Below are 13,107 nucleotides of genomic sequence, written 5' to 3' on the forward strand. Positions count from 1 at the left end.
TCTGAATGCTACATGCATATAATTGTCTCATGAGTCTGCCTCTCAGTATTTAATTAATTCCATTTTATTATTAGCTGACCAAACCTCTAACCTTATATGAGTGAATAAATCTTAGCCATGCCTTGGGTGAAGGTGCTGAAAACTTCTGGCTTGCATTTACTCAGGATAACGTGGCAGAGGAAGTCTCTTCCAATTTGGACAGAAAATTGTTTGAGTTGCTTCTGGCGATCAGCCGATGTTTGAATAACATGGAGGAGATGTTGAACACCTCAGTCCTCTCCACGGAAGAGGCAGCCGTGCAGCAGGCTCTTTATGAGGTAACTGTCCTGAGCCATTCTGGGAAGGAGAAATCCCAGTGGATTTCTGTTACAACAGAATATATATGGCCTTATATTTCCCCTCTGTTTTGCTGGCATTGGTCAGGAATAACAGCACCAAACTATTTGGTATTGCACAGATTTGGGCCTGATGCTTTTAACAATTAACAGCTTGAGTCCTGCTGCCTTTTACAGGTGAGAGTCCTCGGACAGACCATTTTCACTCATGTTACTTTTCTTTCAACCCTTTAGACTCTGTCTGTCGAGCTGCAAAAACTTCACGCTGATCTGAGTGATAAAAAGGATGATCTCCTGAAGTCTATTAGCTGTGCTGGTGGGAGCACAGATGTGTTCTGCGAGTGCTTTAACAACTTGCAGGCACGGCTGGAACAGACTCAAGCTGCCACTGCTTCAAGGAGCAACTCAATGAAAGCTGGGCTGGATCATAATAGCAATTATCTGGTACTCCACTGCCAAATGCACATCTTGTTTCACAGCATCTGTTAGACTTGTCGGTGTTAATGCATTTGGGTTACAGATGAGCAACCTCTAATGGACTTCTTTTTTTTTTTTGCTACTAAACAAACTTGTCTTGGCCTCTCCAGAAGCAAATTAATTTTGCTGGTTACAGTGCTGTGTGCAGTGCTGATGTAACCTGGTACCCCACGCAGGCTGAGCTACAAACTAAAGCAAGTTTGTGTGCCCAGGGATTAGGCCAAGGAGAGTTTCATGTATTCTTGCTGCTGCTGTGTCCTCAGGAGAGCAGCCCATCTTCCCTTGTGGTGCCGTGTCTGACACTGGGCTGCTTTGAGCAATGTATTGGAGGTTGATTTGACCCCACTGTATTTACTGTTCCTTTAGATTTTGTGCCTCAGTAGCACAAGACACAGTTTTGCAAATTCGCCCTTTTTTTGTTCTTTGTCAGAAAAGCAGATAATGAGAAGCTTTTCTTTAGATTCTGGTGATGTGCTGTATCAATTAACTGTTGCTGGAAAACACTCAGATCAGGTATTTAGTCTGAAGTAAGGAAAGAGCCTGGTCTTTGAAATACAGTTTGCAGTGTCCAGCAAAACTTCAGTGTGCTCATCATCTGCAAGATGGCCTGGCTCTTTACTGCTGAATAATAAAGCAGTTCCTCTGAAGAGCACTGGGATGTTGTCTCCAAACCGCAGCAGAACTAGTCTAGCAATGTTTATTTATGCAGAATCCATGGAGCTCCATCAGTCAGCCGGTAATGGGCTCATTTTCTTATTTTCAGAAGAGAACAATTTGATCAGTTTCACAGATTTTTACAGTCATAAAGGATCACTGGGACAGAGTAATCTGCCTTCTTACACTACACAGACTCCAGAATTTCCCTCTCTAAATTACTGCTTTAAGCCAATAATGCACATGCTTTATTTTGTCGGGTTTTTTTTTTTTAAAGAAGAAAAACGTGCTTTTGCTGTAAGGGGTAACCGTGTTGTTTGCTGGGTAATTTTGTCTGGTCATTACTCTATTCCTGCTATGTGATATATTTCTGATGTTTGCTTCTTTTGCAGAATCAAGCCAGGCTGCTCTATGATCAGTTAACAGAGAAAAAAGCTGCTCTGCAACAATGCTTGAATGAACTGCATGGACATAATGTTTCTGAACAGCTTCAGGTAATTTTATTCGAAGAAAAGGAGAGTTTTTACAGCATTAGTTATTATTTCCAGTTTTCTGCAATCTATTAAGTTTCATATTTTCTAAAGTTTGAGTCTCACCTAGGTTTTAAAATTGAGAAAGGAGAGAGTTCAGTATTTACCATATTTGCCACCCCCTTTTTTTTTCCACTACACCTCAATCTGTAGACAGACCTTTTTTCAGCTCTTTTAGTCGTTGGAGTGGAGAAACCAGTCTCTCCACGACCTCTCAGAGCAAATACACCCCATGCTATTAAAGAGGAAAAAAAAAAGAGCTACACAGAGTACAGCACTTCACACATTTGTCCTTCTTATATGCAAAACGAGGTTTTTTTATGTGGGAATAGGACTCTAGTATTTATATCTACTCATTTATGCATTTATGAGCACTTTGTCATACGGAATTTGACCAGTTAAACTATTTTCTTTGACCTTTATAGGGATTAGCAGAGAATTAAAAATTAACAGGCTACATATCCTTCCTAGGAATGGTCATTGGCCATCTACCTACTTGTTGCCGAAGCAAAGAGGGTATCTGGAAACTTTTTTATTGCAGGCTCATAACCTTGTTTACAGGCATCATTTTCTGCCAGACTGAGAGCTGTGTTCCCTGCTGAATCCCCTAGCAGGGATTGCTGCCTTGGGTATATTCTGTCAGGTAACCACTCTTGGAAAAGGAATGCCAGATGTACAGAGCTTTCCTTCCTTCAGAGAGGACTTGTCTCAGTTCATTCCTAACTGAGTATTTCTGGTTCATAAAAAAAACCCCAGTGTTTCTGAGTCCATGATTCCTTTTAATGGCTGCTCTTGAACAGTCTTGTGCATTTAGTTTGTAAGACTCATTGGATCTTCCAAAGTGCTGGCACAGATCCAGCCTCTGGATCCACTGCTCTACCACTGATTAATGGACAGTTTAATGGAATGGAACTCTTCCTAGTACCTTATTTTGTCCTTCTTTCAGAAAGTTGATGCCTGTGCTTTGGAGCTGCAAAACTTTGAAAACCAAGTGGCAAAATTGAGAGGCCATGGAGAAAGGATGCAGTTACCTGTCACCTTAATCCAGGAAGCTTATAAATTAGAGGTAAGAGGACAGCACAGTCTCCACTTACTCAGCAAGGTTTGATTTTTTCGAAGCAAGGGATTTTCAGCATCAAAAGGCTGATGGTTATTTTGTATTCTGGGAATGTATGTGTGGGGTTGTGGGATTTACTTCTTCATGAATGACTTAACTGTGTTTACATTATAGGATGTTTTGGATGACATGTGGGGGATTCTGAAAGCAAAGTATGTGGAGCTGAACTCCCCTTCCATCAGTGAAAGCCGGTATGAGGACTTACTGCGAGGGTTTGCAGAGCTGGTAGCTATTGGAAGAGAGAAGGTGGCACAAGATCCAAAGCACCTGGCAAAAAGCAGAGCAGCTCTACAGTCTCACCTGAAAAATCACAAGGTATAAGATTCTTATCACAGCACTGCTTGGATCAGCAGAGCAGGAACAAACATTGCTTGTTGTGAGGGGTTTCTCTCCAGTGAAACAGAGAAGAATAACTGGCTCAAGCATGGGGGAGGGACTGGAATATGTACAGAAAACAGAACAAAGGTTTTCAATAGACCAAAACAGGACCCACTAAAATATAAAAGAGAGGTTGTTATTACAAATGCAGTTTTGGTGATAAATTACTACTCTTGCTTACCTCAGAACACATTGGTGTGTAAGGAAAACACGTCCTTCTAAGTACTGATAGTAAATCAGTAGTGAGGTTCCTGAAATTGAGAGTTGAGCCTTTGTTTTCAGCATTCTGCACTTGCATCCTCACTGTCCTGCACTTGGCAAGCAGCCCTGGCCAGCATTAGTCACTGGAAGGTGTCTCTGCCATGTCAATGCCTTGATGTAACTGCTCCATGTAGCTTAAACTCCTTAAAAATTCCTTCAAGGTGCTGAGCTCTGCAAACCACTAATCCAAAGTCATAGGAGTCAACCATAGGTGGTTGTCACTCCCAACTTGCCCTTAGCAAAGCTGAATGTTAGGGATTTGTTTACAAAGCAAAAGAAAACTGCAAAAGCCATTTTCTCTACCCTGGTGGGAATGCTCAGGTTGCTCACACAGCCTGTGCCTGGAGTATGGTCCTTGAGTGAAATTCTTGTACCAGTTATTAGTTCTTAATGAAGAACGTCTTGATTGGAGACCCTGAAACCTTTTTTTTTTGTTTGTGGGGGAAAGTGCTGTGTTGAGATTCAGACATTTACCAAGAGCCATAACTAAATCAAACTGTTACCTTACAGTTATACAAAAAGATTATTGTTCCCTGCCTACTACTTATTGCTTGAAGCCACCTGGAATCCAGATGAGACAAACTGGATAATGACTGTGTGGTGATAACTACCTCATGCTAAACTATAAATTTATTTATACCTAAACTCTTCTTTCCGTCATCTTCCTACAGCATCTCTGAATTTCATACAAACTGAAGGTGTAAATGTAGATCTTTCTCTTTAGAAATGCGTAAATGAGAACAGTGGATTCGGCTCATCGCTTGTTTCTGACAACTGTAAAATGATCAGTGACTGCCCATCTTGGGGTGATGCAGAATTTGGGCAGTAGGCTCCTGATTCCAGCTGTGCCCTCAAACTGGCTTCTCAGTGAGTCCCCTCCTGCTGTGGCTGTGTGATCTCTCCTAAAGAGCAAACCTTAACTTGTTTTTTTCAGGACTTTTTCCGCAGCCTGATGACCCGCATGGCTTACATGCAGGCCTTTTCCAGGAGAGTGAGTCCTTCCGTCCTGCAAAACAGAGAGGAATTCTGGAAGGAGCTGGTGAATGAAGTCAGGTTGCTGGAGCAGAAGGCTTGCCAGTATGGTATCCACTTAGAGAGCCTGTTAAAGGTAATAAGTCAAAAGAAACCCAGAGTAAAAGCTGGAGGGAAGAAGAAAAGTTTCATCTAAGGCAACTCTTTTTCTACCAGTGATTCCTTGGCTAGTGGTTGTCCTTTCCTGGCTCCACTGGACAGCAGCAGGCTGTTAGTTATTCTGTGTGTGTCAGTAAACCAACTTTATCCTTGAAAATCTCTGAAAGTGGACATTTCAACTTATTATTCTGATGTGGGTGGAACTTTATGACTTCTTTCAATAACTTTTGAGTGCCTGGACTGACAGAAGAGCCTTTTAAGGCACAAAAATACCAACAGCACTCTAAAATAAAGCCTAATCTTAAAACACACCTAGGGGATAAAAAATTATGTACACCACTTTAAAATAAGAACCCTTGAAGATATTGGAGAATGAATAATCAATTCATCCCTGGTGAAATCATGTCTCACTTTAATATTTCCATATTATTCACCTGTTCTCATGTTATGTTTCATTAAAGCAAGAGCTGCTGATGCTCAAATAAACAGTAAGGCCTGAGTCTGGTGTAGCAAAAACACAGGTGGATGTGGGCTGTGTTAATGACTCAGTGTGTTTTTCAGGAATGGATGGTGTTTGATGAGGAATGCCTGGTTTTCAATAAGGAGTTAGAGGCACTTGCCTCTACGTTGCCTTCTGTCAGTTTGGTTGAAGAAACTGAAGAAAGATTAATGGAAAGGATTGCACTTCTAGAGGTATTTATGTGTTTTCTTTGTGGATCTGTAGAGCTGGCCAGAAGATCAGTTAGAATATGAGATGATGATGATTTTTAGGACCCTGTTTCCATTGTCTCCTTGCCTGTGTGTGGATGCAAGCTGACAACTTCCTTTTTAAAAGTATCAGGGGACCAGGCTGCTAATTTCAGCCACAGGTACAAGTTCTTCTAAGTGGGAATAATGACTATAGCTGCTTTAGAAATTGGTCTGCAAATGTAAATATTTGGGCTAAGATGGTGTGCAGGCTCCATGGATCCCAAATACAGCAAGGAGCTTTGGAGTGAACACAGAGCCACTTCTCTGTAATTCAGGAATGATCTTCATGCCATGATGTCAAACCTGTGGAAGAGGAGAATCAACCTAGTGCCTTCAAATACCTGAAAATATGAAGTATTTGAACCCCTATTGCAACCCTGGTTGCAGCTGCATCTCTGATGGCAGAGCTACATATTTTTATTTAGAACCTAAACCGCAGTTGGAAATATTTTATCTGTTTTTAAACACATTTAAATATAAGAATATGAAAGCAGCCTTCATGGTTGTTTTATAAAATTAAGAAGAAATAGTATTCAATAATCTTAGTGATGTATTTTCAGAGAGTGCTCTGCATTCCTCAGAGGTTTGACCTTTCTCAGTCTTCAGAGGACCCACTCCATTAGAAATTTTTGAATTAATGAGTGTTTGGGTCCATATTGAGTCCAGTTTGATATTTAGCTTCATAGGCTATAAAGGCAGAAAGGATTATAGTGATTTAATCTAGCTGACTGCATGAAAGAGATCACTGGATATTTGCAGAAAATTCTGAGCTACCTTGAAGCTTTTGTAATTTATCGACAGTAGATATTTAAGATCACAGTGGCCCTCTGGTGTTTTTGATCCCAGCTGCACTGAGACAGGAGACATGCAATATTTGCATAGCCAGTGAGGGTGAAGTTGCCTAGTTTTCCTTGGCTTTTTAACTAGCTCTGCACTCTTTATTTGTCTTTATAGAAATCAGAAACAAAGTAGTAAGGCTTTAGAAGATGTTTTTGAGTGGAGTCTCAGCACTGGACCTTCACAGTTTCAAGGACAGGGCAGAATAAAATTCTCTGTGACTTAATTCCTGTGAGAGAAATATCTCTATTGACAATATTGTACATGTCTAGATAGAAGTGAGAGGCACATCACACAATTGCTACTTTCTGTTTTCTCCCTGGGATTGATCTGCTTCCTGGGTTTTTTTCTTTCTTATCCTTTCCTGATTTTGACCTTCCAGTGAAGTGTAGTAATGGTAAAATGCTGACTAAGCAAACCAGACCACTCCTATTTTTTTTCCCTTAATGAACTTCACTACTCACTCTTTGTTCCTCTCTGCCACCATTATTCAATAATTATCCCAAGAGTTTCCTTCAAAACGCTGGTAACATTTCTTTTTAAATAGGATAGAACCTGAAGGAAGCACAATGACTTTCAGGGGAACAGGAGGACAATAACTTTCTGGTGGGAACAGCCATTTGTTTGCACAGTGCAGCCAGATCTGATAGTGTTTGTCCATTGCCTGAGGTTTGCATGGGTCAGAAAAGCCCATCAAATCATAACACATTCTGATTATGGATGAAAGCATGTTGAGATCTGTCTTGATCTATCCAGGGGAAACAAAAAAACCCAACCCACTCTTATTTGGAAAATAAAATATGTGACAGAGTGAGATTAAGAAGTCAGAACAAATGGTATGTGCTTTCCTAGCTGTGTTTTCTCTTTTTAAAATATTATTGTTTTGCAAACTTCCCGTACTCTTGACAGCAAATCAAAATCAGTGTTGATGGAAAGCATGCCAGGCTATACCAGATGGTGAAAGAAGGGAAGAAATTGCTGACTGCTGTGAGCTGTCCAGAAATAAGAAGCCAGATTGGGAAGCTGGAAGAGCAGTGGTTGTCTTTAACCAAAAAAGTTGGCCACGAACTACACCGACTTCAAACGTTACTGAAGCTCTTGGTCAGGTGGGTGTAACTCAAAAAGCAATTAGAGAGATCAGTTAGACATCAGTTTGTGATTTTCTGTAGGTGATAACTGTAGTCAAGCTTCTGCAGGGTCCTGTAGCAGCACAGGTACCTCCTCACACAGAGGAGGACAATTTGGAGGGTGAGAAATGTATCCTAGCCTCAGCTAGATGTAATTTTCTGTGTTTTATATCCTCCTTGTAGCTACAACAGAGACTCTGAGGCATTAATGAAATGGCTGGAATCTGCTCAGCAGAGAATGAATTTTTGGAAGGAGCAGTCTCTCAACGTGTCACAAGATCTTCCCACCATCAGGGACAACATCAGCAGCTTGTTTGTAAGTCATTTCTGCTGCCAGGTTTAGATAAGGCATTGTGACATGGTGAAAAGGACGATTCTGAGGGGTTTCTGTATTTGCCATGAGGTGTAAACTGCCCACAAAATACAGCACTGAATGAGTGTGTGCCCCAAAGCCCCCAAAGACCTTCCTTCAGATCCTGAGGCTGGCCAGAGACTGGAAATCAGAATGGAATCCTCTGTGATGAGCTCACAGCCCAGCCAGGATCTCTTTCCTATGCAAGTACAGCACATTGGCACTGGTCCTGTCTTGCTCCTGATGCCAAACCCCAGACACAGCAGTTCTGCCAAGCTGATGGGCCACTTCACAGCTGAACCTGGAGCGTGGGCTCAGGGTACAGGAGGGATGAAGATGCTCAGCCAAAGTCAGGAAAGGGAAATAATGCTGAACTGCATTTCATGTCTTTGCCTGCCCCCCTGTGCTGTGCTCCCCTTGGATGACCAGCCAGGGGTTCAGCCCCAGTGTGAGGCCAGACAGAAGGAACAGTGCACAGAGGGAAAGCAGAGCATCGTGAAGGTTGGACTGGTAGATGTGAGCTGGCTGGAGACCTGAGGGCTGGGGTTCCTCCCTGAACCTCTCTGTGAAGTGAGAATCAGAGTATTCCCATCCCTATGGATGGAGGGAAGAAGTAACTTGCTAAAATGTGTTTGAAGCATTTCATCCTGTGACTGAAAACGAGGTTTGTCTGATTCATTTAAATACATATATAAATATTTGCCATCTCTTAAATTTCTCCTGTGCACCTCAGATGTTCTCTAAGGAAGTTGATGAAAAATCTTCCCTGAAGTCATCAGTGGTGAGCACTGCCAACCAGCTCTTCCCTGTGAAGCAAGCTGATACTGCAGCACTTAGGTCATCTTTGGCAAAGTTTGAGCAAAAATGGGCAGAACTGATTACACAGCTCCCAGCCATCCAAGAAAAGCTTCACCAGGTGAGGAGACACTCTGCTGCCATCTCTCAGTTCAAGCTAAATAATTACATTAAAATGTTACTGCTGGGATTCAGTTGACTGCTCCCCAAAACTACCTTTATTCGAGTTAACTGTCTGTCTTGCTTTCAGAATAACCCTAATACTGTACTGCAGTTTAAATATTGCAGTGTTCTTCCTGGGCTGTTTTGCATACATTTATTATCTTTACAGTTTTACATAAAAGTCTGTTACAAAAAGAAATATTTTTATTTGACATTTATGAATTCCTGAGCCTTTCTGAAGCCACTTGCCCCTCTGGAGCACAGGGCTCACTATCAAGTTCATGCCCCTATAATGCGATTACAGTGCCTGAGCCTTTCTAAAAATAGAAATGTCATTTTCCTTGATATTTCTAACAAGCAGAGTGTGGAGGATTCATTATATGCTTTATCCCAGCTCCAGATGGAAAAACTTTCATCACGGGAAGCTATTGCTGAACTAATGACCTGGCTGGACCGTGTGGAACAGCAGCAGGAACACGAGGAGCCAGTCAATTCACAACGCAGTGCTGCCCAAGTCAAGAGCCTCCTTCACAAGTACAAGGTAAATGGGAAGCTGGAAGTCCAGGCCTTCTGCAAGGTGTTTGGCTGTAAAAAGGATGGAAACAGCCTGCAGGCATTGTCATATCCTTCCCCTTGCTCTCAAGAGGGTTCCTCGGTCGCAAAGGTGTCTTAAAATCTTCCTTTTTAAAACCTTATGCTTCCATGACACAGAAAACACTGCCTGTCCTGCAATACAGCTACTGCCTGCTGTGCTGTAATCTCCTTTTCCCCATGCTGTCCCATCTGTCTTGCTTGTTCTCTCTCTGGCATTTAGATTATAAAGTGGGATGAGCAGGAAAGCCTTGCTTCCCTAGGAAGAGAGACTGTGTTTGTGCTGTGTTCTAGCCTGTCTTTTTAAGAAGGAACGTATCTCCATAACCAGGATCCATTTAATAGAGAACGGGGGTTTTGAATATTATGTGTCATCAAAAGAAATAACCTACTAGGAAAGATGGACAAGATGAACATCCCTGCAGAGAGAGAGAGGCTGCAGCAGAGTCCTGGCACTGTTCAGATGCCAAAGCATCAGTGGCAGAGGCTGATTGCCCCAGCCACAGGAAAGATTCAAGCTGTTTACCTCCACAGGTGCCAGGGAGCCCAACCTCGGGGCATATTTGAGCTCCCTGCAGAGCCATATTTTGCTCTGCCCTCACAGAGCTGCCGAGCTCTGCTCTGGGCTCACACAGTCTGACAGCTCAGTCTGCAGCTGCAATTCGCAGGCACTTTGGCACTGCACGTAAGGCAAGTGCCAACATAAATATTTCTTTCCAAGTGCCTTGGTATAGCACATAGATAACATTTTGGTCTATAGCAGGTGGATTTAGCAATTGGGACATGTAGGTGAGGTGCTGTTTTTAATCCTTTGGAAACGTAGAGATCAGTTTGTAGGTTTCTTCTATGCTTGTCAGCAATATGGGGATGTGTATGCTGAGGACAAAGCTGGGATGAGGGACGCAAATTCCTTCAGGTAATCAGCTGTGGCTTTAGTACCTCTACTGTGTATTCCCTGGTGACTTTTTTCTGGGTATTAGATATATGAGAAACCCTTTCCTCCTCTCTTCTCCTAAGACCTTCTGAAATAAAAAGACATTCCCTTATGTTTTCACTTTGTGTGCAGTTTCTCACTCATCTCAGTGGGCAAGGATACTCATGCTGGAGGACACTTCTTCCTTCCAGGTGCTCTGATATTCTGTTCTGATACCAGATACTTTGGTAAAGGAGCAGAAGCTCTTGCTCCATTTGCCTGAGAGTTGCAGGAGTGTGGGAAAACCTTGGTTTTAGCCTAATCTGGGCCTGTGGTAGTGTGATGGCATTGTCCTGTGGATTAAGTAGAGGGTCTGGTACCCCTGGATTTCCTTCCCTATTCCTACCTTGAACTACCCACGTAATGATATTGAGGATTATTCCTACAGCCAGGTCTCCTCCAGAAAAATATTTTAGGTCGTGGTTTGGCCTCAGCCATGAGTGTCCCATAGCTAAACCTTGAAGCATCATTGGAACTGATCAGATTAAAACTACCAAACCAATTGGCTTACATTTCTGTTGTTTGTTTGTTTGTTTGTTTTCTTTTTTCCCTGCAGGAATACATGATGGAAATGAACTTCAAGCAGTGGATGGTAGATTTTGTTAACCAGTCGCTGCTGCAGATGAGCACTTGCGACGTGGAGAGCAAGCGCTACGAAAGGACAGAATTCGCTGAGTGCCTCGGCGAGATGAACCTGCGGTGGCACAGACTGCAGGCAGCCCTCAACAGAAAGGTGGGGCTGAGTTCTCATGGCTTTCTCCCTCATAACTCTGATCCTGCCTGGGCCACTGCTTTGTATTTTGCAAGCAGCTTTTCTCCCTGAGTCTGAACGTGCTGTTGAACGTGGTGAGACTCCCTGTGCTCTGCTCTCTGTCCATCCTGCTGTCTCATGGGCACCTACAGAGTGGTCTTGTAACACATCAGCTACCAGGTAGTGGGTAGGCATCCAAACCTCAGCAAGGTGTGTGGGAGGGTAAACTCTCTCCTAACTTGTAGGGAGTGAAAATAGACAAAATCTGCTCTTCACGACAGCCTGGGGTTTACCCAGGTTGACTGTATTAGCTGGAAATATAAGATTCCTCATATGAAGAAGATACAGTCAGTGACAAGTCAACAAAGAAGTCCTATATTGAGAAAACTATGGAATAGAAAGAATTCAGGGTAGTGTCTGCAGGGGAACCTGTTAGTGAAATCTGTTTATCTTTGGGCTGCTGTGAAAGCTGGGGCATTTAAAACTTCATGGGAGGAAACACTGGGTGGTTTGTGGAAAGAGGAGGTGCTGCACTGCTTGGACAGACAGGCCTTGCTCAGCAAACAGCACCAAAAGAAACCAAGCAACCCCTCCACATGCCATATGATGGCAATGAGAAATAGGGCTATATTAAGCTACCCTCAGTTTTCCTGTTGTAGCTGTTGGATTTGCCAAAAAAAGTAATTATTAAGTTAGTAGTGTTGACAGCCGTGGGGGAACCTATGACCCTGCTAGAAAAGGCTTAGCAGGGATTAGTTCCTAGGCCTGCTCCAGCCCTCCTGGGTCCCTGGAAATGAGTTATTCTGGATCTGTCCTCCTCCTGAAGTAATTAAATGCTTTGCCAGTGGAGTGCTTCAAAGACCAGCAGCTGATAGGTAAATTCTTTATCTAGAGTGAGTGTACCAGCATATCTTCTGTTTCTCTGGAGAAAATCTGTTTCAGGCAGTGCCTCAGCTTTGCTCTATTCTAGTGAGGCTAGAAATAATCCATGCATCCAGAATTAGATGCTGCTGTTTGTGTGCCCAGAAAAGCTAATGTGACTCATGATATGGAAAAGACATGGGGAAGGTTAGAATCCCAAATTCAACCATGAGGCTGCTGAAATGATTCCCTCTACTAATATATTCCTCTTTCATCTCTGTTTCTCAATTTGCACAGCTTTGGGAGAAGCTGCCCTCTCTCAATCCAGATACAAAGATCACTGATCAAATGAGGAAAATCCACAATTTTTTTACAGCTCAGAACATCTTCCAAAATCATTTTCAAGCAGAAAATTCAATTGCATGATGAAATCTCAATTTTGTAGGAGAAAAAGTTATCTTCTCTAACCCTTTTCAAGAAACTGCATTCTAGGATTTAACAGATCCTCAGAGCCAAGATTGAAGATCTTCAAACAAGAAAAGTCCCTTTCTTATCAGTAATTTTGGTGGGGTTAATGAGAATGAAGTTTTCAGACTCTGTATGAATGTGTCCATGTAGTCCAAGGTCCCCCAGCTTGTTAGGTCTGCATGTTCCCAGCTCCAGCACACACACTGCCTTGTTTCTTCCTAAGGAGAAGGTCAGATCCTAAAGAGCCTGCACAGCTTTTTAGCTTTTCCTTTCAAAATATTTTCTCTAAATACTATTTTCAATGTAGATTTTGTACTCTCAGATTTTGTCCCGGAAGTGGAAGCCCTGTTTCTGCCCACCCGTGGGTTTAAGTAAATTAAAATAGTTCTGTAACTTTCAGATACAAGACCTGGAACACATTTTGGAGGATATTTCTGAAAACGAGAACAAAGCACAGACTCTTCGCAACTGGCTGGAAGCTCAGAGTGATCGACTGAGATCCTTGCAAACCCCAGCCAGTCTGATCTCTGCACAGAACACACTGGATGATTGCAAGG

The 13,107-nt window shown here is 42.5% G+C and overlaps 1 protein-coding gene across 1 annotated transcript in view; it reads left to right on the top strand.

Annotated features, from left to right (window-relative positions):
- The window catches only part of SYNE2 (spectrin repeat containing nuclear envelope protein 2), a 171,474-nt gene that overhangs the window by 105,520 nt on the left and 52,847 nt on the right, over positions 1-13,107 (top strand). Inside the window, 13 exon segments of the mRNA XM_050335581.1 lie at positions 165-317; positions 570-779; positions 1,859-1,960; positions 2,943-3,062; positions 3,228-3,428; positions 4,687-4,860; positions 5,445-5,576; positions 7,380-7,576; positions 7,781-7,913; positions 8,683-8,865; positions 9,301-9,447; positions 11,027-11,203; positions 12,951-13,106. Of these exon segments, the coding sequence (XP_050191538.1) occupies positions 165-317; positions 570-779; positions 1,859-1,960; positions 2,943-3,062; positions 3,228-3,428; positions 4,687-4,860; positions 5,445-5,576; positions 7,380-7,576; positions 7,781-7,913; positions 8,683-8,865; positions 9,301-9,447; positions 11,027-11,203; positions 12,951-13,106 (2,085 nt within the window).

The sequence above is a fragment of the Myiozetetes cayanensis genome, unplaced genomic scaffold (genome assembly GCF_022539395.1).
Source record: "Myiozetetes cayanensis isolate MyiCay16 unplaced genomic scaffold, myiCay2020 scf6-25, whole genome shotgun sequence".
Lineage (NCBI taxonomy): Eukaryota > Metazoa > Chordata > Aves > Passeriformes > Tyrannidae > Myiozetetes > Myiozetetes cayanensis.